This window comes from Rhineura floridana, chromosome 4 (assembly GCF_030035675.1).
Source record: "Rhineura floridana isolate rRhiFlo1 chromosome 4, rRhiFlo1.hap2, whole genome shotgun sequence".
Taxonomy (NCBI): domain Eukaryota; kingdom Metazoa; phylum Chordata; class Lepidosauria; order Squamata; family Rhineuridae; genus Rhineura; species Rhineura floridana.
Window position 1 is genome coordinate 90,261,393 of NC_084483.1, and position 23,289 is coordinate 90,284,681.

A 23,289-nucleotide genomic window follows, 5' to 3' on the forward strand; every position below is an offset into this window, starting at 1 on the left:
AACTATTCCAGTTCAGTTATACATCCCAACGTGATTACTTCAGGGTGCTGTGTGAGTTTATATCCAACAATATTTATCCAGAGAGCCTTAGTTTTAAAACATTTCCATTATATATGTTAAAAATCCTTTTTCCTTCCTGCATCTTCAGTAGTTTGCGTTACTCAAACAGTAAATCTGTTGTATGTTGTCTGATGTTTAATATCATTAGTATAATAATAATAATATGGGTTAGTATTATAATATGGTTTTTTTTTGTGGTACTTATATTGGGTGCAAACAACCAGGGTTGATGTGAAAATCAATGTTCATGGATTATCAGTAAGATGTTTCTGCTAGTGTCACTTTGCTGTACTGTATATAATATTGAATATGTATATACTATAATTCTTTTATAGGTTTGCAAATAGCGAAAAGTACATAGCTATCCAAAACAGAATTTTCATTTAAAAATGTGCATAGCAAAGAAATAAGCAAATTAAGGCTTCCTTTGAATCTAGAGTCTGCAAATCATGCATTTAATAGAAAAGCCCATGGAAAATGTACAGCTAGCAGTATTTGGTCCTGTCCGCTATAATTGGTGGCTGTTCTGTCTCTAGAGAACATGCTCTTAAATTATGTACAGTCCACTTATTATGGGAGCCTTCTGTTCTTGCAGTATGTTCTTTTTAACCAATTCCGTGACTAGTGTACACTTCCAGCTTTTTTCAGAATGAAACTAATACAAGCTCATAGTTTATATCTGTAACTTTTATCTTTCAATAAATAAGTTAATTTAAAAGCTACCACTAGAAGCATTTTACTTCCCTGTATGTTAAATGTATGGATGTGAAAGTTGGACAATGAAAACAGCTGATAAGAGAAAAACTCATTTGAAATGTGGTGTTGGAGGAGAGCTTTGTGCATACTATGGACTGTGAAAAAGACAAATAATTGGGTGTTAGAACAAATTAAACCAGAACTGTCACTAGAAGCCAAAATGATGAAACTGAGCTTATCATACTTTGGACACATCTGGAGAGGGGGGCGGAAATGGACCCCTTCAGGGTCCATTTCCAACACCCTATTTTGACCTAAGGTATTTAAACCTCTTCGGATTGGTCCCCTGGAGACCATGTGCTCGTAGAGGGGTCACATACCCCTATAGGGATCAGTCTGGAGAGTCTTGTGAAAACAGATTGGCAGTGGTGTTTGAGGGATGTGAGAAAGAAGAAAATCTTGCCACCTACTATAAAATGCCAGTGAACAAATCCTGAATAAATACTTCATCATTTCTAAGAAACTGTTTAAGAAACTTAAAAAAACCCAACTGTTTCCCCTCAGTGAGCATCTGGAACCCCTAATGGAGTTCTGGCTGATTCCCATATGAATTCATTCCAGTAATAACAACATAGCATAATGGTAATTTCCCATCAGCTCTTTGGAGCATAGCATTAACTTCAGGACAGAAGGACAAAAAAAAAAAAGGGCTCCATGGAGCCCTATGGGATAAGGCTGGAACATGCCAGACATTTGTTTCATTGTACATTTTAATAATCACTGTTTTTAATGTTTTGATGACATGGTGTATTTTAATTATGTGTGGATATATTTCTTATAATTAGTTTTACACTTGTAAAAATTTAATTGATTGTGTTTGATGAATGTGAGCATGTTGATCATGTAAGGGTATCTTTGAGTGAACAGAATGGTATGTCCAGCTCTAGTTAGATGAAGTTGTTATATAGGGGGCTGGGAATTTAATTGTATTGGTTTGTTTAATGGTTTGATTGATGTATGGCGGTTAGGAAGTGAGTTGATTTTCTCTTGCCTAATTGTCTATTATGCTATTTAAAAAGGTTGAATTTATACTATTTATCTGATTGTAATAAGTTGTAGCACTACTTTATATGGAACTGAGGCAGTGAGTAGAGTCACTGAGGGCCTTGTGACCACAGACAAGAACGTATGAATTGGCCCTTTTAACTTTAACTTACTTACCAGAAAGGGTATGTCTTGGGGAAATGGGTAATGAGAACTGATGCCCCATCCCTGGGCAAAGGCAGACTCATCCAAATAATCTGTAGGTAATGCCTGCAGGAGAAGGAAGAGCTAGCTTCCCATATGGTAATGTTATACAGGATCATAGAAAGCTGCTTTATACTATTGGATCTGCCAGTGACTCTCCAGGGTTCCAGGCAGCAGTCCTCCCTAGACTGCATACACACCAGTAATTTAAAGCACGTTATTTCCCTCAAAGAATCTTGAGAACTGTAATTTGTTAAGGATGCTGGCAATTGTAGCTCTGGGAGGGGTAAACTACAGTTCCTAGGATTCTTTGAGGGAAATAAGGTGTTTTAACTGTATGGTGTGTATGCAGCACTAGCCTTGCCTTCAGAATGCAAATGTGGTCCTAATTAAACCCATTTACCTGAGACTCACCTCCTTATTTCTGGTTCTGGACACAATGTCATTTCACCCTTAAAAAGTTTAGTAAATTATACTTCATTTATTTTAGAGCGGGACGTAACAGAGGCAATGGTCTCCAAGATGTGCAGTGACCATGCCATTTATTGTTGTTGTTATGTGCCTTCAAGTCAATTTCGACATATGGCGACCCTATGTATCAGCAACCTCCAAGAGCATCTGTTCAGATGTTGTAAGTTCAGGTCTGTGGTTTCCTTTATGCAATCAATCCATCTCTTGTTTGGTCTTCTTCTTTTTCTACTCCCTTCTGTTTTTCTCAGCATTATTGTTTTTTCTAGGGAATCATGTCTTCTCATGATGTCTCCAAAGTATGCTAACCTCAGTTTCAACATTTTAGCTTCTAATGATAGTTCTGGTTTAATTTGTTCTAACACCCACTTATTGGTCTTTTTTGCAGTCCATGGTATGCGCAAAGCTCTCCTCCAACACCACATTTCAAATGAGTTGATTTTTCTCTTATCTGCTTTTTTCACTGTCCAACGTTCACATCCATACACAGAGATCGGGAATACCATGGTCTGAATGATCCTGACTTTGGTGTTCAGTGATACATCTTTGCATTTGAGGACCTTTTCTAGTTCTCTCATAGCTATCCTCCCCAGTCCTAGCCTTTTGACTGTTGTCTCCATTTTGGTTAATGACTGTGCCGAGGTATTAATCCTTGACAAGTTCAATGGCCTCATTGTCAACTTTAAAATTACATAAATCTTCTGTTGTCATTATTTTAGTCTTCTTGGCATTCAGCTGTAGTCCTGCTTTTGTGCTTTCCTCTTTAACTTTCATCATCATGGTCTCTGGGTGGCTAGGAGGTGACAAGGGAGGAGGTGGAGAGTGAGACAGGGTGGAATGGAGAAAGCAATTGTTTAAAAAAATGGAGTGGAGGGAAAAAGGAGCCGGAGGGCAAGAACATGGATAAAGGAGGAGAAGGGGGCAGCAGCAGAATGGAGATAAAGAACTGTGGAGGTTAAAGATGACAACATGTGTGTGCTTGCACTTGACACACAAAGTGGCCTCCACCACCCTCTCTGGCTACTGTGCTGCATTTGCAGTATTTTAACTTTTTTGCATCTCAGGGGAAAATGTTTGCTTGAGTGAGTGTCCCTTAGTTGGTGGCAGGGCAAGGTCCGGGAGGTGGTTAAATGAGAGAGATTACACTGGCTGGCTGGCACTTGGTTTGATGTGCAAAGATCTGTATAGTGGCCTCTGCCTCCCTCCCCACCTCCCTTACCAGCGGAGAGACCATCATCGCTATCATGGATAAAAATAATTTTTCTACTACCACTGTATGTGTTTGTTTATTTTTAATGTTGTTTTAGGCTACTTAGATGTGCAGCAGCCAAGGCCAGCACCTTGTAGGTGGTTTTTTTTTAAAAAAAGTAACTGAAATGTAACTGTAGTGATTACTTTTGACAAAAAGCAAAGTAATCAGTTACTTTCAGAGCAATTGTAATTGTAACGGTAATTGCTACTTTTTTGGGCCATGTAACTGTAATTTATTACTTTTTAAAAGTAATCTTCCAAGCTCTGACACTATTCATACAGTATTTCACACATTGTGCCATCTTTAATGGCTCTTTCACATATACATCACTTGATTTCTCTACACATGATGTCTGCCTACCAAGACTTAAGTATCTTTCCTAAAATCACATAAAATCAAAGTACTGGGTATAAAGATCACTATGGGGAGCATCTTTTTCATATGTTGCTTTAGATGCAAAAGACCCAAAAGGATGCATACCTGCTCTTCACTGCTGCTGCCCAACAAAGCGTCTGAATATGTGATTACGCCATCATTTGATGGTGCAGTCATTTAGTGTAAGTTTTTTTAAAAAAATTAAGATAAAGGAAAAAATAAAAGGGGTTCAGAGCAGAAACAAAGTAAACTCTTATGAATGGGAAAGAAATATGATGAAAAATTAATGCATCCCATCAGAAGAAAAAAAAAACCAGTCGCTGTTAAGTCATATAAGGACTATAAGGAATTGCAGATGCACTGAAATGGAGGAATGTGTTTGGGTTCTCTAGGATCATATTCTAATTTGTAAAAGAGGGCTATAGCCGATGTTGCAGCTCTGCTGTTACATGGAATGTCCATGCATGGAACAGAACTTCCTCTTCCTTTCTGGTGCCCTTCAGTTTCCCACGTGCCCTTAAAATCAACTCTGGAAGGCTGGGAGAACCTTCAAAGCAGATTTGAGAGAGAGTGTGTATGTATGTGTGCACAAAGGGAAGAGAGGAAACAAACATGCTGTAGCACCATTTAATAATGGTATGAAAGCATACATAATTGTGAATCTTCTGAAAAGTTTTGTTCTCTTACCTTTGACAGTAAGATTAAAACATCCCAGCCTGTCACCAGAGAGTGAATCTGCTCCACACTGCAACACCACTGCACTAGGTTGATACATCTCCATGACTTTGGATATAATCTATAAAGAAGCATTAATGATAGTAAATTTATTCAGCCTCGCAATATGAACTTGTAAAAGGTATTCAGAATATACTTACTGGCTTAAATATCTGACCATACGATTCATCATCTATTCCATCTCTCATTGGAAAGTTGACGGCATAGTATTTGCCTTTTCCAGCACCTATGTCCTATAAGAGACCATGAACACAAGACCAAATAAAATAAGAAAAACAAACTCATATCAAAGGCAAAACAATAGCATGGTATTTTGTGTTCAGCACTGGACAACTTGTGGCCAAGATAGAGGTTTGAAAGTAGTTTAGATCCAACCTAGGCATATGAAAAATACTATGAAATGAAAGAATACCAAATCATATAGAAGAAGAGTGTCTAATAAGCTGGATATTTCAGATTAAAATCTTCAGATAATGCATTTGATCAGTGCAGCGTAATAAATCAGTGCACGAGGAATTATGTCTAGAAGAACAGGAGGATAGACATGTGACAATACAGAAAAATCAGACCCTAAAGCATAATTTGGATTTTATGACTTTATTGAATCTCACCAAAGTGTAGTTTAGAGTCATTGTAGGGGATAAAACAGAGTCTCACCAAGAGTGGGGATGGTATAAATCAGACACATACGGACAGATTAGTTTTAAAAGACAACCAATTACCTGGGGATGGGGAGTAATGTCATGGGTCTGCTCTGCCAGATCTGTAAAGTCACATGCTATTACATCTATAAGAAATGTGCCACAATTCACTAAGTGAAGCACACAAAGATTATTCCTGTTTGTCCTTGGTTCAACATTCACGATACGTAAATGGAATACAAGATCTTCAAAGTCTGTTTAGTATTTATAGTAGCTAAAAAGTACATTCCGATTCCAGTTCAAATATCTTCTTTGTATCTACCAGTATGAAGTTATACTGTATTTCCAGAGGGGAACCTGAATTACTTTTTCTGCAACAATCCCCTCCCCCCTGGGCAGTCCCGTGGCACCTTAAGGGTAAATGGGAGAAGCTTTCAGGGTCCACTTCATCAGGTGCATGAAGTTTTATTCAGCCTGGCTACAAGAACTGCACCATTACAGGACTATCTTGCAACCATTCTTTATTTTATGAGTTACAAAGTACACTACAGCAGTTCCTTCCACTTGTTGTATATGCATCCCTCCATGCTCAAAGTAAATTATATATGAAATGAAAAAGTATTGACAATAAATTAGAGCAAATACAAGAAGCATTCTGCAGTATACACCTCAAAATAATCCATTTTAACTTATTGTTTTAAAAGTCTACCTAAAGAACAACAGAATCTGTTATCTCATATGGTATTAGAAGCAAAAATTCTATATGCAAAATACTGGGGGGAAAGAGAAAGTCCACGTATTAGATAACACTATATAAAACTGCTGGAAATGACTACGAGTAAAATCACTTGGATTATATGAGATAAAAATGGGAAAAGCCAGATAAACAATTCTGTCAAAAGTTTAAGCATTAATGGAATAGTAAAGAAGGGACAATTAAACAATTTTATGAGAAAGTATGGTTTCACTCAAAATGGCCCTTCTATTTGGTCATTAGTAATTATCAGAGGCGCAAATTATCACTAAAATTTGTTGTTGCTGTTATAATATGTAATTATTCTTTAGTATAAAGGGTATTATTAATTGTAATCTATTATTATTATTACAAGTTGTACTGAAGAAAAATGAAATGTTTTCATTATATACCGGTGTAATAGGGTGCAAGAAAATGTAAATATATACACAGTGTTAGGAGTAATGTGAAATATTTGCTGAAATAATCTGTATATTTTATCTGGTGGTGAACAAAGATATGTTTGATTGAATCCTTCACTTAATGCACTCTTTATTTTTTCCTGATACAGTTATGATGTATTTGTATTTTTGCTGTATATATTTAATCTTCAAATAAACTGTCTAATCTTTTAAAAAAACAGACTTTGCCTTCATAGAATAGTAGAGTTGGAAGGGGCCTATAAGGCCATCAAGTCCAACCCCCTGCTCAGTAATCAGGATAGATTACTGAACATTTCAGGAGACTAAAGAAATTACCCTTTAATCTGCTTCACAGGTGAAAAGACTACATGAAATGCAATACTTTTGCATTTTAGAAGGAAGTCATTTCTCATGTGTTTAGCATGAAGCAATAGTACCATCTTGTGGCCAGTTAGGTTGAGATATAAAAGCTGTCTCCAGGCCAACAGATTTAATTTCTATTGAAAGGAGAAAGAAATTTGATAGCTAGCAACAACATAAATTGTTTTATTGATTGTTAAGGATAGGAATTTTTAATGCAAACAACTTTATTGGTTTTGTTCAAATGCAAGAACTTTCGCTACAGCAATGTTCTTAATTAATCAGTTTCAACTATTATTGGTAATTTTTAATGGAATTTTATTGACTATGTTGCACAGCTTTATTCAGATATGCTGATGTTCTTTAGGATACCAATCTTTTTTATTATTTATACACTTGAAAGTATTTTTAGAATAGCTTCCAGTTCAAAACAAAACAGTCCCTGCATGAAGGCTTGGATAAACGAACAAGATATGGGAAGGAAGAAAATCAGGCACCTGTTCTTAAAGGTATAGTTCTTAGCTTAGTAAAACAGAGGCCAGAGATAAGATGAGAACAATTCAGACATCACCCTAGTTACTGAAACTGCCATTCATTCAAAAGTTGCAGTACCATACCATCTAGGTGCAACTCCTGCTACTGACATAACAGCCAAATGAGTGTACTTACACTCATAAATACACCATATGAAATCAAGCTCCTCAATTTAATATTAGGCCTTTTCACCCTGATTAATTTCAAGTGTCCTTCTTGGTAAGGTAGGATAAAAACTAATTAAGGTGAAATTGTTAACTTGATCAATCAGGTTTAAATATAACATTTGCAAAATCCTAATTTAATCAAATTGTAAGCTCGTATCTGAACTTACTCTCAAATCGCCTGTGCCAGGGAAATATTCACCATATTTATGGAATGAAACGGTCATTACACGATCTGTTGTATAAAATGCTTCTTCAACACCATCACCATGATGGATATCAATATCAATGTACAGAACTCTTTGGTGATATCTGAAAGGGGGGGTGAGAGAGAGAGGACTTTACTAAAGCAGTACCAATGAAACCCACTACTTTCCTTTCAAAAAACAAAATGTATATCTGGTGCCAGATTTAGCCCTATCATTTTCCTTCCCCATACTAAATCAGGTATCTAAAGCAGCCTGACCACACATTCACAGATCTGTTCTCCCTTCCCCAATATATTTCTTAAAACTATAATGTATCATGCCATAATATCAACAACTAGGAAGGTCACTGTGCATAGCCTTACCAGCAGCTAATTAATAAACATACAATCATCCGCAAATGACAAACTGGCCCCACCTTCCGGCAGCCCCTGACATTTCTATGATTTGCATGAAGGAGGATGCATTGCCTCCTCCACACCCAGCATAGAAACCAAGGGGGCTCCCGGACAAAGCACTTTATCCCTCCTTCCCTCTACCAGCCCATTCTCTTCTTATGCCGGCATAGAGAAAGCAAAGTACCCTCCTCTATGCCCAGTATAGAAACCAAAGGTGATGGCTACTCCCATCATCCTTCAGAAATCCCCCCTGTATTTCTGTGCTAGACATGCAAGAGGGGAAGCGCCGTTCTCTATGCCCAGTGTAGAAACCAAGCCTGCACTTTGAAAAGGACTGCTTTTTGCTTTTCTGTTCACTTCAAGGAGACATCTTCAAGTGTACTAAAGATAATTTTGGAACAGAGAGTAAGTAACACGTCTTTTTAAGTTAAACCTACAGAACTAAACGCGTATTGGTGCAGCTGGAAGGGGTAGGATTCAGCAGGTATTCCTGTCTGCTAGCCTCTGCTGGAAGAAGGGAGGGTTCTGCTACCACAGAGCCCCCTGCTTTAGTTGCAGGAAGCATAGTGGAGGCAATGCTGCTGCTAGTGGTGCTCTTCATGGCAGAGGACCCCAAAACAGGCATTCTAGGTGTGGAGCTGGGCTGGCCATGGAGCTGTTGAATCCTAAACTAGTCCAGCTCCCAGAGTGGAGCCTAATTTTGACTCCTCTGCTGTGCCAGTCTCAAGCTGGTGCAGCATCCCCCCCCCCAAAAAACTCGAATCCCCCACACACTTTGTGCCCTGGACAGCATGAACAGGAGGACTTCAGACGGGCCAGTGACTTTGCTGCTCTGTTTTGTCATACTGCTTCCCAGCCAGAGTTTGGATTTATTAGTAAGTTATTTAGACCAAAAAAGGTTTTGTGCTTTACATCACACTCCTCTTTGATATTATATATACATATGTTTAAATCTTAACAAAATCCAATGATTGTTAGTCCTCTGGTCAACATATTGAACTTAAGCCCATACATCTTTTTAACATTCCTGAAGGACAAGTTGTACATATAGTGCCAATATGAACTTACTTCAGTAACTCAAGAATGGCAAGCACAATATCATTGACATAGCAGAAACCGGATGCCTCTGACTTCTTAGCATGATGAAGTCCCCCAGCCCAATTAACAGCCATGTCCGTTTGTTGTCTGTTCAGTTTCACTGCTCCAGCTAAAGAACCATTGCAGAGAAAAATGTAGTTAAAATCTTCTGTAGGGATGAAAAGGCAGACAGAAGGTACTAAAAAAAGAGTAACAGCTTCAGTATAGAACATCTAGCTCCAGCAGATGCAGTGCAGTGAACTATTCATTTTAATGAACGTTTTTGCTTTTTCTTAAGAAAAGAAGAGCCCTACTGGAAAAGACCAAAGGCCCATCTAGTCCATATTTCTGTTCTCACATTGGCTAACCAGATGTCTTGGGGATGCCAATAAGCAGGACATGAGTACAACAGGCATCTCCCACTCATGATCCCCAGCAACCGGAGTTCAGAGGCATACCAACTGTAATACTGGAGATATTACACAGCTGTCATGACTGATAGCTATCGATAGTAAAATCTTATTTCAAATAAACGCTTCACTTTGATTTTCTATTAAATTCTCCCCCTGCCCTAGATTTTCACAGCTGTAAAAACACTATCTCATGTCTTCTCAAACATTAAATATCAAAACACCTTTACACAGAGATATAAACGTTAATGTTGGCAGGGGGACTGCTACTGGTATTTAATTAACAGACGTTTAAAAATTAACAACTACGTAAGCAATCATGGAAAGGATATACTTGCCCACAGAGCCTCCTGTTGACAGCTGGCAGAACTCGAACAGTCCATCAAACACAGGACAGTCTTCCCCAACATTAACTATACAAGACAAGTTTCATTAATCCTTACATGTACGTGTTCCTTAAGTGTGTGTATAATATTTTTTAAAAAGTCTGGCATGCTGATCAATTGTCCAAATGTTCCATGAAGTGAAGAACGCCACTCTGTGGGTAGCAGTATCTCAAAAGTGGCCACACCAATATGTTTCAATGCATTTTTTACAAACCTGATTTCATTTTTTGTATTAATCTTCTTTTTTGCATTAGCATAAGTATTAAATCTGTTGCATGTATATTTTTTATCATTAGCATTATCTAACCTGTTGATATTGAATTTTTGTTATAATATAGTCCTTTCATAAATGACCATTATTTGACGGATCAAATAATTTTTGACCCATCAAATATCCAACCTTATCTTTAAAACAAAGACCAAAACCTTAAAAGAGAGATATTTTTCAAAACTTAACCTAACCATTACCATAACTGTCAAGCTTGGTACACATTTATTGTCAGTTAAGCATATTTAGACATCCTTTAAGGAATCAGAGCAGCTTGTAGCTGAGGATATGCCTTAATTTACAGTATCGCAACATGCCAAGCTATGGCTTATGATATTTTAGCAAAAGGGCAATTACCAATTCAGATACCATAGGTGATTTAAATTGAGGGAATATTTAACCAATGCAATTCTCTCTGAAGAATCAAATGTTATGCTGTCATGCAAAATTCATAATTAAATCAATGTTCAGAAATTAAAGTACAAGTTAATTGACAAGATCAACATTACAGCTTTTCCCCATGCTGTCTAGTGTTCTAAACTTTGGGACAGAATGTTACACTAGCTTAATTTCATACATGTGACCCTCCTGTTATTACAGTCCAATTCAGATACAATGTTGTCAAAGTTAGCTTTTGAAGCAGAGATAGAAATCAGAAGCCAATTTCCGTATCTAGTGTAAAGGTAACTATAGTTAGTAGCAACTGTCCTCCAGAGGAAGGAAGGAGAGATGTGTGCACGCCCAAGGGAAAGAAGCATGTGACCTATGGAGTGCACCCAATCATCAAACCATGGCTTGGCAACTGGGCAGCATTATATCTGAGTAAGTTTTGAACATTAAAAACACTACAGCAGGCAACTAAAAATTCAAAATGATAGCCTGCTAGAAGTCAGACGTAAGGGGCAATGCACATTAAAGTAAAATAGATAATATACTACTGTTCATCTTATCAGATCCAATTCCCAAGACAATACTGAGGAAAACCATTTAGTTCAGTATCAAACTTACATCTTTGCATCTGTTTGCTATATTCAGACATATTGTCAGGTCTAATGGAGCGAAGAAATTTGATGTACTCATCACTGTGATATTTGGTCATTTCTTCTGCCGTAGCTTTGTGAGGCCGCTGGAAAAAAAAGAGAAAAAAAGAAATAGGTCTGAAACAGAGTAAGAGGTGACAGTATTTCAAGTAATTTACTACAGACAAATCTGATCAGACACAAGTGACGTATGCTGAAGTGTTGTAAGAATTCCAGCTTTGGGTCAACAGTTAGTTGTATAGATTTTACTGTGACCGCATGGTTGAAACAGAGTGCAAGCCATGTAAGAATTAAACCCAACAACATGTTTTCCATCCATTATGTACTTGGACACCAAATCCTTGTGAATTTTGGTTTCTTGTGTAGCATTTTCACAGGTATTTCTCTACAGATCTTCTTCTCTGGAAGAAAAATCTTCAACCAGAACCAGTCTTAGGATTTTCCACAAAAAAATAAAGTGTTGACCTGGAATTCAAAATCTTAGGAAAGTAACATTTTATTTATAGTACTTTATTCTCTTCACTGGATATCAAATTTCAAGTGACAAAACTGTAAATGTATACTCACATAAATTTCCATTTTTCTGTACAAGCCGTAATTTAGCAACAGGTTGTGTGTCATACGAATCCTGTGAGGCTTCATTGGGTGCCCCTGTCCATAATAATAGTTCCCAATATCACCTAAAAAGCAAATTTTGAAAGTCTAATCATTATTTTTTCTAGCTTTACTTTGCTAAGTTTTCTCTTTAGAATACGGGTGCACAATACCATCACCCATCATGATGGCAGATTGCCCTTCCCCTTTGGTAAGTATTCCATCTGTGGATACTATGCCCTTCCTTTGCACCTGAGATGGCACAGCAAAGAAGTGTACTTGGTGATGACAATAAATGATGACTTCTCAATGCCATCTACAGCTACAAGGTGCTCTAAGACATGCTTGACATTTCCAGACAAGATGACTTTCCCATTCTTGCAATGGACATGTGGACTGTCCCTCCCCTGAATTGCACAGGGGAAGCTGATGTGAGCAAGTCTGATCTGCACATGAAGAGAATGGTTGAATCTTAGACAGGTATTATTAGTTCTTGGCAAAACTGTTCATTCTCATTTTGCATCTAAGGCACCTGTGCTTAAAAAAAGAAAAGCTAGTTACTTCAAATCATCAATGATCAGCTTTATATACCCCAAGTGAAAGCAGCTTGGTGAAAACAACTTGGAAAGGAGAAGCAATAGACCACATAAAGGATTGACACAGAAAGGATTAAGCACCCCCTTTCGCTTATCACCATCCCTCCAATTTACAGGGGCTTTTCCTTAAAAGTTGTAGCTGTCAAGGTTATGTTAATCTTCTGCATTGTACCATTAGATAAACCCTTAATCTTTTAAATTAAACCATTTGAGTTGAATACCATTAGCTTCACAATAGAACTATATAGTGAATTCACCTATTTTGGAAGATGTTAACAAGTCAAAATATAGTAAGTCTGTCCTACCAACTTTCTAAAGTACAATGTAACTAACTGCAACAGTTGAAATTACTGAGAATTTCCAGCAATTAATAAAAACTTTTGTGTGCTCATGTGGTGGGGCAAAGCTACCCTCCTGAAGCTTGCATCATTCCTGCTTATCTGGACAGGGCTGGGCATGGCCACACAGGTGCACTGGCAGGACCAATCTGGTCCTTCTGCCGCACAGCCCCAACTTACATAAGAAGAGCCTGCTGGATCAGGCCAGTGGCCCATCTAGTCCAGCATCCTGTTCTCACAGTGGCCAACCAGGTGCCTTTGCCACTGCCCCACTCCAGCTCTTTTCACTGAAGCATCAGCGACTCTAGTGTCAGAAGAGTAGTTCTGTTTCACCATCTGCACTGCTACCAACGTCTGCTAAAATTCAGTAACTGAACATAAAAGGTTGTAGAGCTTTTTAAATAGCTAACACAGCTCCAGCAATGTATTTTGAATCACTACCACCATGATCTAAAGTAGGCACATTATCACTCTTTAATATGTTACATTTCTTGTAACACTCGACTGTAACTCGCTAGAAGTGTCCTTGCCTGTTTTCAAACACACTTAAACCAGCCAAGGTTTTAACCCAATCATGCCTTAATCCTTACTTTAATTTAAATGTCATGTGTCCTTCATTACATTATGCAATTTATCAATATCACTGTACCAATATGTTTTGAAGATGTTCCCATGCATGTTCTTTAGATGCTGTTTATAACATCCAGTGGTGACTGGCATGTATAAGTGAGTTATCATAGTTTAATCTGGGATAATAAAAGTCATTGCTAACACTTACCTAATTTATCTTCTTGTGGAAGACATAACAAATTAAGGCCATCCATCCAAAACTCCACTTGCCAACTCACCAGGGATAAGTGCGCCCAGCCCTTGGGTAAGCCAAATACCCAGCACCACACTGATCCCCATTCCAGAGGTCTCACTGCCACTGGAATTTCTGAGCACATTAAGACATAGTAGCAGTCCCTTTCAAAGCAGTGGGAGAGACTTCCACTGTTTCTTCCCTTCTCTAGAGCCCACACAAATGGGAAATTACTCTCCCAAGCCCCCTGTGCACATCAGAGAGTGTGTGAGGAAGATTGGTGGTGACCACAAATAATAGCTAGTAAATAAAGCTAACATTTGTGGACCTTTTAGGGACCTTTATACCACAGGATAGCAGCAGGACTCAAGCCAGGTCCTGACAATTTCCTACAAAGTTAGGGAGAAGTACAATGTAGTTCACAACATGGATGGATGATGGGAGCTGAACCCCACCCAAATTTTTCCAATGAAAACTGAGCTTGTTTTCTTTTGTTTTGCTTGAAAACTTCTAGTGATTGAAATACCTATATGAAGCAATTTTGAAGGAAGAAGAGTGCAAGGGGAGAGGGTTCAGCTCTTCCCACTCTCTTTAAATCATTCCCTTGTTTTGGGGGGTTCATAGCACCTTTTGTCTTGTTTAGCCTCTAGACTAGCATTCAAAGGTATGGCTCTTCAGACAAGAGTTCACTGTTTGCCCTCGACAATCATCTGCAGAAAGACTTACAAAAGGAGTGTGTCATTGGCATGTCTGGTTTTTTTATTAGAATCGTAGAGAAGCAAGGATTGTTGGGAGTTTGCTGCTCCCAGGAAGTTTGACAAGTATGCCACTCATGCAGTTAGGGTTCAGACCTAGTTGAAGACCAAGTATGGTTTGAGTGTTCCTCGACTGTTTGTTTGCTGGCCTTGTGGATGGTTGTAGATACCTCCTCTGATTGATTTGAGTTGTGGTGGAATAATGAAAAGCCAATGTGGGCCAGTAATATCTAAAATGGGATAAGTGGTGTGAAATGTATACAAATAGATCTCGGGAACCTTAGGGTGGTCATGTGGGTGCAGCTTTTTGTATGCCAGTGTTTAGGGTTCAAAAGACTTATCAGTTGTCTGACTGGGTATCAACAGTGACTGCTGAGTTGATGGCTGTTTTGCTGTGTTTGGAATGTGTTAGGGATGTGAGGCCTGACAGGGCAGTTGTGTTCACAGACTGCCTATCAGGGTTGTTGGCTATTCAGAGGGGAGATATGAGACATAAGTGTAATCTGGTGAATGAAATATGACTTTTGAATACTGAATTATAGCTAATGGGTCTTCTGGTTCAGCTTTGTTGGGTTACAGTTCATGCAGGCATTGTTGGGAACAAGATGGCAGATCAATTGGCTACGAAGGCTTTGGCCATAGGGACACTGACCTTGTGCTGATGCTGACTGTTTTGGAAGTTAAAAGTTGGGTTAAATGGACATTGTTAGGTGACTGGCAAAGACAGCGGGAGGTGAATTCTACAGGTAGGAGGATTTACTCTTATTATTGGAGAATTTTTGAGTTTTTAAACTGAAAGTTTGTGCTGGATTATGAGGATTATTTCTGAATGTAGTGAGGCTGTGGGATGGAGGAAACAGCTGATCATGTTTTATGGGACTGTTTGCGGTATGTGGAACACAGAGAGCCTCTCCATATGTTCAGTGATTTAGGGTTTACAGACTTGTCAGTGGGGGCAGTCCTTCAGGGATGTGGTACTGAAGATTTTATGGCAGTTTGTGAAGGCTACGAGACCATATGGAAGACAGTGAAGGAAGAGGGATAATCCTGTTGCTAGTAGGTGAGAGTAATTGGGCCTTTCCTTGGCCTTGATTGACCATTAAACCTGAAAAGAGGAGGAGGCGCAACGAGCCATCCACCTTCACTTTCTACAGCACTGTAGAGCAATGGATTCTTGGCACGGGCAAACAATGGCTTCCTATTCTTCCACCAGGAGACAAAGACTCTTTTACCCAAGAAAGCAACACTCCTATCTGCAACCCTTGTGGACTAGTGAGTAGTTAAATATTCCCTACCAATTCATCTGAAAAGAGCTTTCACTTTGCCAATTCAAGCTCTCTTGTACACTGCTGTTTCAGGCACACCACACATAAAGAACATGTGGCATTGCTGCTATTTTTTATTTTATACAGACATAATCTGCAGGATAATCACTTAAGGATATTTTCCTTTCTACTTCCTAATTGTTATTTCTGCAAGAAATACCTACACTTATATTTCAACTTCAGTTTAATATCTTAAATCAAGTATTTGGACTTCAGTTTAACAACATTAGCGACAAACACAGCTTGCTTTTCTGATCCAACAACATTTAAACAAGATTATTTAATACATGCAAATACTGCCTTGAGGATACATGTACATTTTCAAAGTACCAGACATACAGCACCATTCTAACACTGACCATTTATCTTCCATAAAAGCCAAATCTCAGTTCACAAGCAGCTCTCCCTACTAGGGACCCTTTCTCCTTCTCTCAAAAACTAAACAAAGAAGAGGGCGCAACAAAGAAGGATGCTACAAACACCATTCTGCGTTTCTTGGCAGTATTATCAAAATTTATATTACTATACTAAGCTTCTGTCTCTGCAAAGCACATCAACTGTACTGTAGTCCAACTATGAAAGCCACAGCTATCTACCCCAAACCTCTCCATCCAGACTGCGCTATGTACCTCATGAAAATATCCTTTTTTAACACAGCTCCCACTGAGCATAATTATCAGATTCCTCTATTCATCCATTCACAGTGATAAAAAGCCACTTTATACATAGATGGTCATATATTTACTGTGATCCTGTGAGAGCAATTTCCCAAACAGATGTGTTGAGGAATGAAATCTTAATCTTATCATAGCTAGCACATCCATTCATTCTAATCTCTTTAAACAGAGAGGCTTTGTGAGTTCTCTTTTAATTGATAATCAAGAGAATGATCAAATTATTTTGGTATGCAAGACACAAATCTCAGTGAATGTTTTGTATACCTCACAGGTCAACTCTCTCCACAACTGAATATCCAATCCCTCTCCCAACACATAAGATGGGTACAGGAATATAAGGGGGGGATTAAATGTAAGAGTAGCTTTGTGTTCACACTACAAAACACAGACAATTCTAATGGTCCTTTGAATTCCTGGCAAGAAATCATGGTGACCCTAAAAACCTACAGCTGTGTAATTATGCTGCACAAGCTGCCATAAGCAGTTTGAATGGCAATAGCTGCTGTAGCACTGGACTTGGGATGCAATGACAATTAAAAAATGAAAGGCTGCCCTTTCACACTGACACCTTTGGGTGTTATGCCTCAGCATGGTAGTATAGTATTTTATTGATTGATTGATTGATATCCCGCCCTTCCTCCCAGCAGGAGCCCAGGGCGGCAAGCAAAAGCACTAAAAACACTTTAAACATCATAAAAACAGAATTTAAAATACATTAAAACATCTTTAAAAACATTTTTTGTATTGAGCCAATACTATCCCTCAAATATATCTGGCAACCCAAACTATTAGCCAAAGTCATAAGATAATATGTATTTTAACAAAGTTGAAATACAAGCAGTATCTGAATTACAAAAGGGACAAAGTTATAATATAATATCTGATTTTTTTTTAAAAAGAACATAATTCAATCTCTGTTGTTTATGCAGTAACATTGTAAAACCTCCTCTAGGGCAGTGGTTCTCAGGCTTTTTTGGTTCGCAGCGCACTGTAAAACATAAAAACTTTCTGGTGCACTTCATGTACAAAATTTATATATATATATATAGATATAGATCATGGATGTAATAAATCTCTGTACAAATGGGTTTCTTCTCATTTTTAAAATATACTTTCATAATATTCGCGGCACACCTAGTCACCTCTTGTGGCGCACCAGTGTGCTGCAGTGCACCGTTTGAGAATCACTGCTCTAGGGAAAGGCTATCTAAGTTTCCTACTTATCTGAATTCACCACTATGCAGGATTTATTTGATCTCTGTCATCAGCGTGTGGGAGGTTTATTGAACAAGATGCGGTATCTTTATGGTTGACCAAGAATGATCAGAATTGCCAGGTGTTCTTTGTTTGTAAGGATTGTACCGTCATGCCTAATAACGCCCAAATAGCATATGCATATGCATATGCTATTTGGGCGTTATTAGGCATGATGGTACAATCCTTACAAACAAAGAACACCTGGCAATTCTGATCATTTTATATATATATATATATATATATATATATATATATATATATATATATATATGATTTGACAGTTTAATGAATGGTAACCTTATCATCAGCTATCAGTCATTACAGGGGAATAAAACTTCAAGGTCCATGTTCAGTGAAATTATTTTTCCGCACACAATTATTTGTTAGTTACTGATTAGTTAAAATGAATTTTTCATTAAAGTGGGAATTGAGTGGATAGAGATGTGGTAGGTATGATTGTTGAATAATTGTGTATGTGGGGGTGCTGTGTGTTTAGATTAATTTTATGTAGTGTGAATGTGTAAGTGTATGATTTTGGAGATTATATTATGATGTACATAGTTTTTTGAAATATTTATGAGATTTTATGATGATGTACTATCATTATGTTGCATCTTGGTGTATTTTGATGTTTTATATATTATTTTGTGGTTTTTTATTCTTTAATTTATGTACATTGTTTAGAAATATTTGATTATGTTATTTAAAATGTGGAATTATGATGATGATTAGTAATAGCATTTGGTTTTGAATGTGGAATTTGTATTGTATCGCTGATATGGCTTTTGTTGGGATTTGTAAACTGCTTAGAGATTTCTGTTAAAATATAAAGCTATATATAAACAAAATACCAGCTACTGGGGCTGGGAACTGAAGGAGAGTGCTACTGCCCTCATTCACTGCTTTTGGGTTTCCTGGAAGCATCTGGCTGACAGATTTTAGCGTAGGATACTAGATGATGTAGATCTTTAGTCTGATCCTATAGTATTCTTATGTTCATTTAAAAAAAGATTATAAATGTAACAAAATCAATATATATGCCAATTTTACTATAAAAAGTCCTCCAAAATAACAAAACCTTAATGAATTACCAATAACTCAATCACAACTTCGTGTCAAGTCGAGACTTTAATAACAGTACTATATTCCATTAAATAATTCATTATCCTTATTTGTTAATTCATTAAGCTTAATTTAATATTTCATAAGATTAATCCAATTAAACCCAACAAAATCAGTATTTCTGCACAATACATTTTAAGTAGTCTCATCTTTTCTGTGTACTTTATCTGATCTAAACCTAAAAAAAGGCAAGTTTTTAAACTTGACTGCTTATCTATGATAATACTTAATATCTCAATGTATAATTGATGGCATTTTCTTTTTCTCCAGTGTTGGGCTATCCAGATTTTTGTAGCCATTAAATAAATGGTATTGATTCATTCTCCTGCTCTGATTCCAATTATTTGATACAACACACCACCCCCATAGGATCCCGTGGGATCACGGTCCCTAGAAGATCCCTAGTCTTTGTCAGTATTTGAATCCAGGACAAATGTGTTCATGGATTTTTCCCAAAACTTGTATCATGTCTACACTACCACACTGCCAACAAATAGAGGATGCATTGGGAATATATTGTTGGGAGCCTTCACAGTGCAAGGTGATAATTTTGTGTTAAGCTGACACAAGAGATTCAAGACCCTTCACACACAGGGCAATACCACATTGCTATCTCCTTGTTTAAATATGTGTTTATTTAACGCAATATCAATTTTGATTTTCAACTGTAACGACTTGAATAGCAGTCTTTTGGGTTGGATCCAGAGATCAATGAGCAGAACTGTGGGCATGCAACAGAACTTTTCCTGGCTCCTCATCATAGCAACTGAGAGAAATCAGAAGAACTCAGCAAGTCTCTCTTGTACAAGCAGAAGTGCCTTTTGCTTGTGCAAGACATCTCTGGATCCAAACCTTTTTTTAAAAAAAATTTGCATAGTGAGTCTTCCAAAATTTTAGTAATAGATCTTGATGTATTAACAGCTTTAACTTTGCTACATAGCGTTGAGCTCTTTTAAAATCAAGATTAAAAAGGAAGATCCCTTTGTCTGTCTTTTGAGGCTGAGAAAAAACATTCCTCCATGAAACCATACTAGCAGGCTTCTCCAACCTGATGCCCTCCAGATGTTTTAGATTACTCCCATCATTTCTCACCACCAGCCATGGTGGCTGGGGAAGACTGGTAGTTGACTACCAATCTGAAATGTGGCCCTCTTCCAATGATGTACACATGATGGCTGTAGAAAAATCTTGCATGTACTGACTTCTAACAAGTTGCTCATGTGTATCTGCCACTATCTGCAGTGTGGTAAGCATAATGACTTGTGCACATGTACAGTTTGTAACAGGTGTGGGGGTGAACAGAGAGCAACTCAGCAGACTACTCAAGTGCTTTCCCCAAGCCAGATGCACTGTGAGGTGAAAATGCACCTACATGGTGTGGGGGAAGGAGTGGAATCAGACAAGTATCATCACCACTTCTTTAAGCACCATCCATAGGAATTCTTACAGTAACCCTTGGGATCCCAAAACTTGCTACTAGGCATAAGCAACATTTACAACACTTGTAGTCTTGATCACCATACATATTAAATAATCCAGGAGAATAACCATTAGTTCTAAAGCAAAAAAGGGGGAAATGCACACATGCTAGACAAAATATATATAAAGATATTTGAAATTTGATCTTTGGAGAACGCTGAGAATCGAACAATTGACTTCTCCATTACACACACACATACACACAGAGATTGGATGCTTTAGTTGTTTGTATTTCTTTCAACTGATCCACTTTCTTCTCTGTTTATTTGCTGATAGCCTAGTCAAGCAAAAACAAAGTTCTCCCACACTGTCTTTATTTTTGCAGCTTGGAAGGCTAACAGTAAATAAACTGAGAAGAAAACTTAGTCATTGCTAGTAACTCAAACAACTGAAGCATACAACCCAATTTTGTTAAAGAACTAGGTAATAAGCCAATTAAGTATTGTTTAAATTGCTTGTTGCGTTTACTTAGGTACCCCTTTAGAAGAACCTGCTCAAAACTTTTACATGTTGCATTTGAAGTTTAATAAATGTTTGTCTTATACCCATGAGCTGGTTACACACACACACACACACACACACACACACACACACGTGCTTCTTGGTGATTGTGCTAATTCATGTTCTCCTGAACTTATAGAGTAGAATCTCCACTTTACCTACATAATTTGAAAACCCTAAATCCTCACCATTCTTTGGCTACCATGATTTAGTATAACAGAGTTTAAAAGCACAGCCCTATTGAATGATGCAGAATACAAATCCATAACTAAAATTAAAATAACTTCCTGAACCAGTGATGTCTAGGGTTTTATTGGCGGGGGGAGAACTGATGACTAACTGCATGCATGTACCTGCAAGGGAAGGATACAAGAGATAGTCTATTATGCTGCGAAGAAGCGATATAATGGTTATTTCCTGAGACCCAATGTGGTCTAGTGAAGCGTTAAGCTTTGATCGGAGCGTCAGTCTCACTTCTTTCAATGACTGACTGTGCGGCAAGCCCCACTGATTTAGTTCTAACCGTGGTTAGGATGGCAAAGCAAGGCTCAAATCCCTAAATGCACCGTTCGGGGGGGCGGCAACAGCCAACCTTCCAAACAGATTTGTTACGAGGTCAAGCGCTCAACCCCCTTGCAAAACCCTTTGGAAAGTGTTGGTTAACAGATGCGTGCACATTCGAAAGGAGATGAAAGAGTGAGTGCAGCCGATACAAATGTGGTTAAGAAACGGGATCAGACCTTCCTTCCAGATGCAGTCCCTGCCGACACAATAGGTAAAAGCAGAGGAGGGAGAGAGGAAGGGGAGTGGGCGGCGCTGCAGGCGGCGCGTGCGCCAGAACAAGAAAACACGCGAGAACAGAGGGACTAGGGGGAAAGGGCGCGCGTGTGCGCGCGAGAACACTGAGCCAACGAACATGCCCAACGAAGAAAATGTGAGTAGAGGGGAAAATACACAGGCGAACGACTGCTCTTCCACACACACCTCCGACACAAGCATAACAAAAAAAACCCTAATGCCCCACCCCTCAGCCCCTCCCTCACCGTCATAGTAGTAACAGACTTTCTTCTTGCCGCCTCCCTGACTGTACGCCATGAAACCGTCCGAGCGAAGTCCCGAGGCCGGGCTAGACTAAGCTGAACTGGCAAAAAATACAGGGAACGATGGTGGTGGTGGCGGCTTCAGGGACGCCGGAGCCGGGGGCAGCGCCAGGAAAACCTAGTCCCGCCTCCTCCAGCAGTGACTGGTGCCACTCGAAGGAACTACCGTGAAGGGGGGGAAAGACAAAATCCTGTAGCCCTTTTCACTGCTAAGGTCTTCTATAACAAAAATTCCTACCCTTTAGCTTTGATTCGCCCTATAAGTCGGCACGTTATTTTTCGTGGGAGCTACGGATTCTAAGACGAGAAGCCTTGAGGTCAATAAGAGAAAACGTAAACCTGCTATCCCCCTCTGCTGAGTCACATAGTGGTACAGACTGGCGTAAAGAGCGGACTGTATTTTCTCTGCTCCGCCCATCCTAGGCAGAATCCATATAGGGCGCATGCGCAGAAGCTTATGTTCTGTTCTTGTGTGATTGAAACCGCTTTGGGCTATGGCCATGATGAGTGTTGGCTCCGCCCCTATTCCTTTTCTTAATTCCCCCCAACCTTCCACTCTTCCCTCCTCCCGCTTTTACCAATAGAGTGGGACATATTAACTTTAGTGAGAAAAAATCTTGCTTGCAAACTATTTATCCTTGTAAAAAAGTTCTACAACGGTTCTTTGTCTTTGGGGCACTCGCGTCAAAACTTTGAAGAAGGCAGCTGTGGACTGAAGGACCAACAGATGCATTAGACTAGCTTCATTCTGATTAAGTAATTACCCACAGATGTTCTAGCAAACGAATGCTTGTCTTTGTGGCCAGCCATTTTAAGATAAGTTTAAATTCGACTGCTTGTCTGCCCAAAAGGTGCCTTTCAGAGTCAGCCCGCGCATCCTGAACCGATGGGCGCTTAAGCACCTGTAAATATCTACAGGTTTTTTTTATTTCATTAGGGAAAACTTGCCTGCAAAGAAAGACATTGACTGTGACAATCTAGTTAATATTAGCAACGCTGTGACCCTTTACACATTTACCTGCTAGTAAATGCAGTGGGGCTTGCTAGTGAGTAGACATGTTTAGGATTGCCCTGTGTGCAGATAAGATGGGGGGGGAGATGAAAGCTGCAGAGTTTTTCTCAAGTTGTTCAAAACAGTTTTCCTAAAGCTTTTAGTAGTGCAGAAAATACAAGAGTGCAATGAAAGAGCCATAGAATAGTGTGCAAATGGCTACAGTGGAGGAGGAGTGTAACAGTGTATTTATTTTTACATTGTAAAACATGGGGCTAT

At 38.6% G+C, this 23,289-nt stretch overlaps 1 protein-coding gene across 2 annotated transcripts in view; it reads right to left on the minus strand.

Annotated features, from left to right (window-relative positions):
* Positions 1–22,421, minus strand: part of HDAC2 (histone deacetylase 2) — a 28,899-nt gene extending 6,478 nt beyond the window's left edge. The window contains exons 1-8 of one of the 2 annotated variants that reach the window (XM_061623656.1): positions 22,258–22,421; positions 12,041–12,153; positions 11,442–11,559; positions 10,118–10,192; positions 9,361–9,499; positions 7,859–8,000; positions 4,975–5,067; positions 4,787–4,895 (exon numbers count right to left, since the gene is read on the minus strand). In XM_061623656.1, coding sequence (XP_061479640.1) covers positions 4,787–4,895; positions 4,975–5,067; positions 7,859–8,000; positions 9,361–9,499; positions 10,118–10,192; positions 11,442–11,559; positions 12,041–12,115 — 751 coding nt within the window. In that variant the 5' untranslated portion in view covers positions 12,116–12,153; positions 22,258–22,421. Of the gene's footprint in view, positions 1–4,786; positions 4,896–4,974; positions 5,068–7,858; positions 8,001–9,360; positions 9,500–10,117; positions 10,193–11,441; positions 11,560–12,040; positions 12,154–21,962; positions 22,224–22,257 lie in introns of those variants that run through there. The other variant, XM_061623655.1, reaches the window with a different exon arrangement.
* Positions 22,422–23,289: the final 868 nt, after the last annotated feature.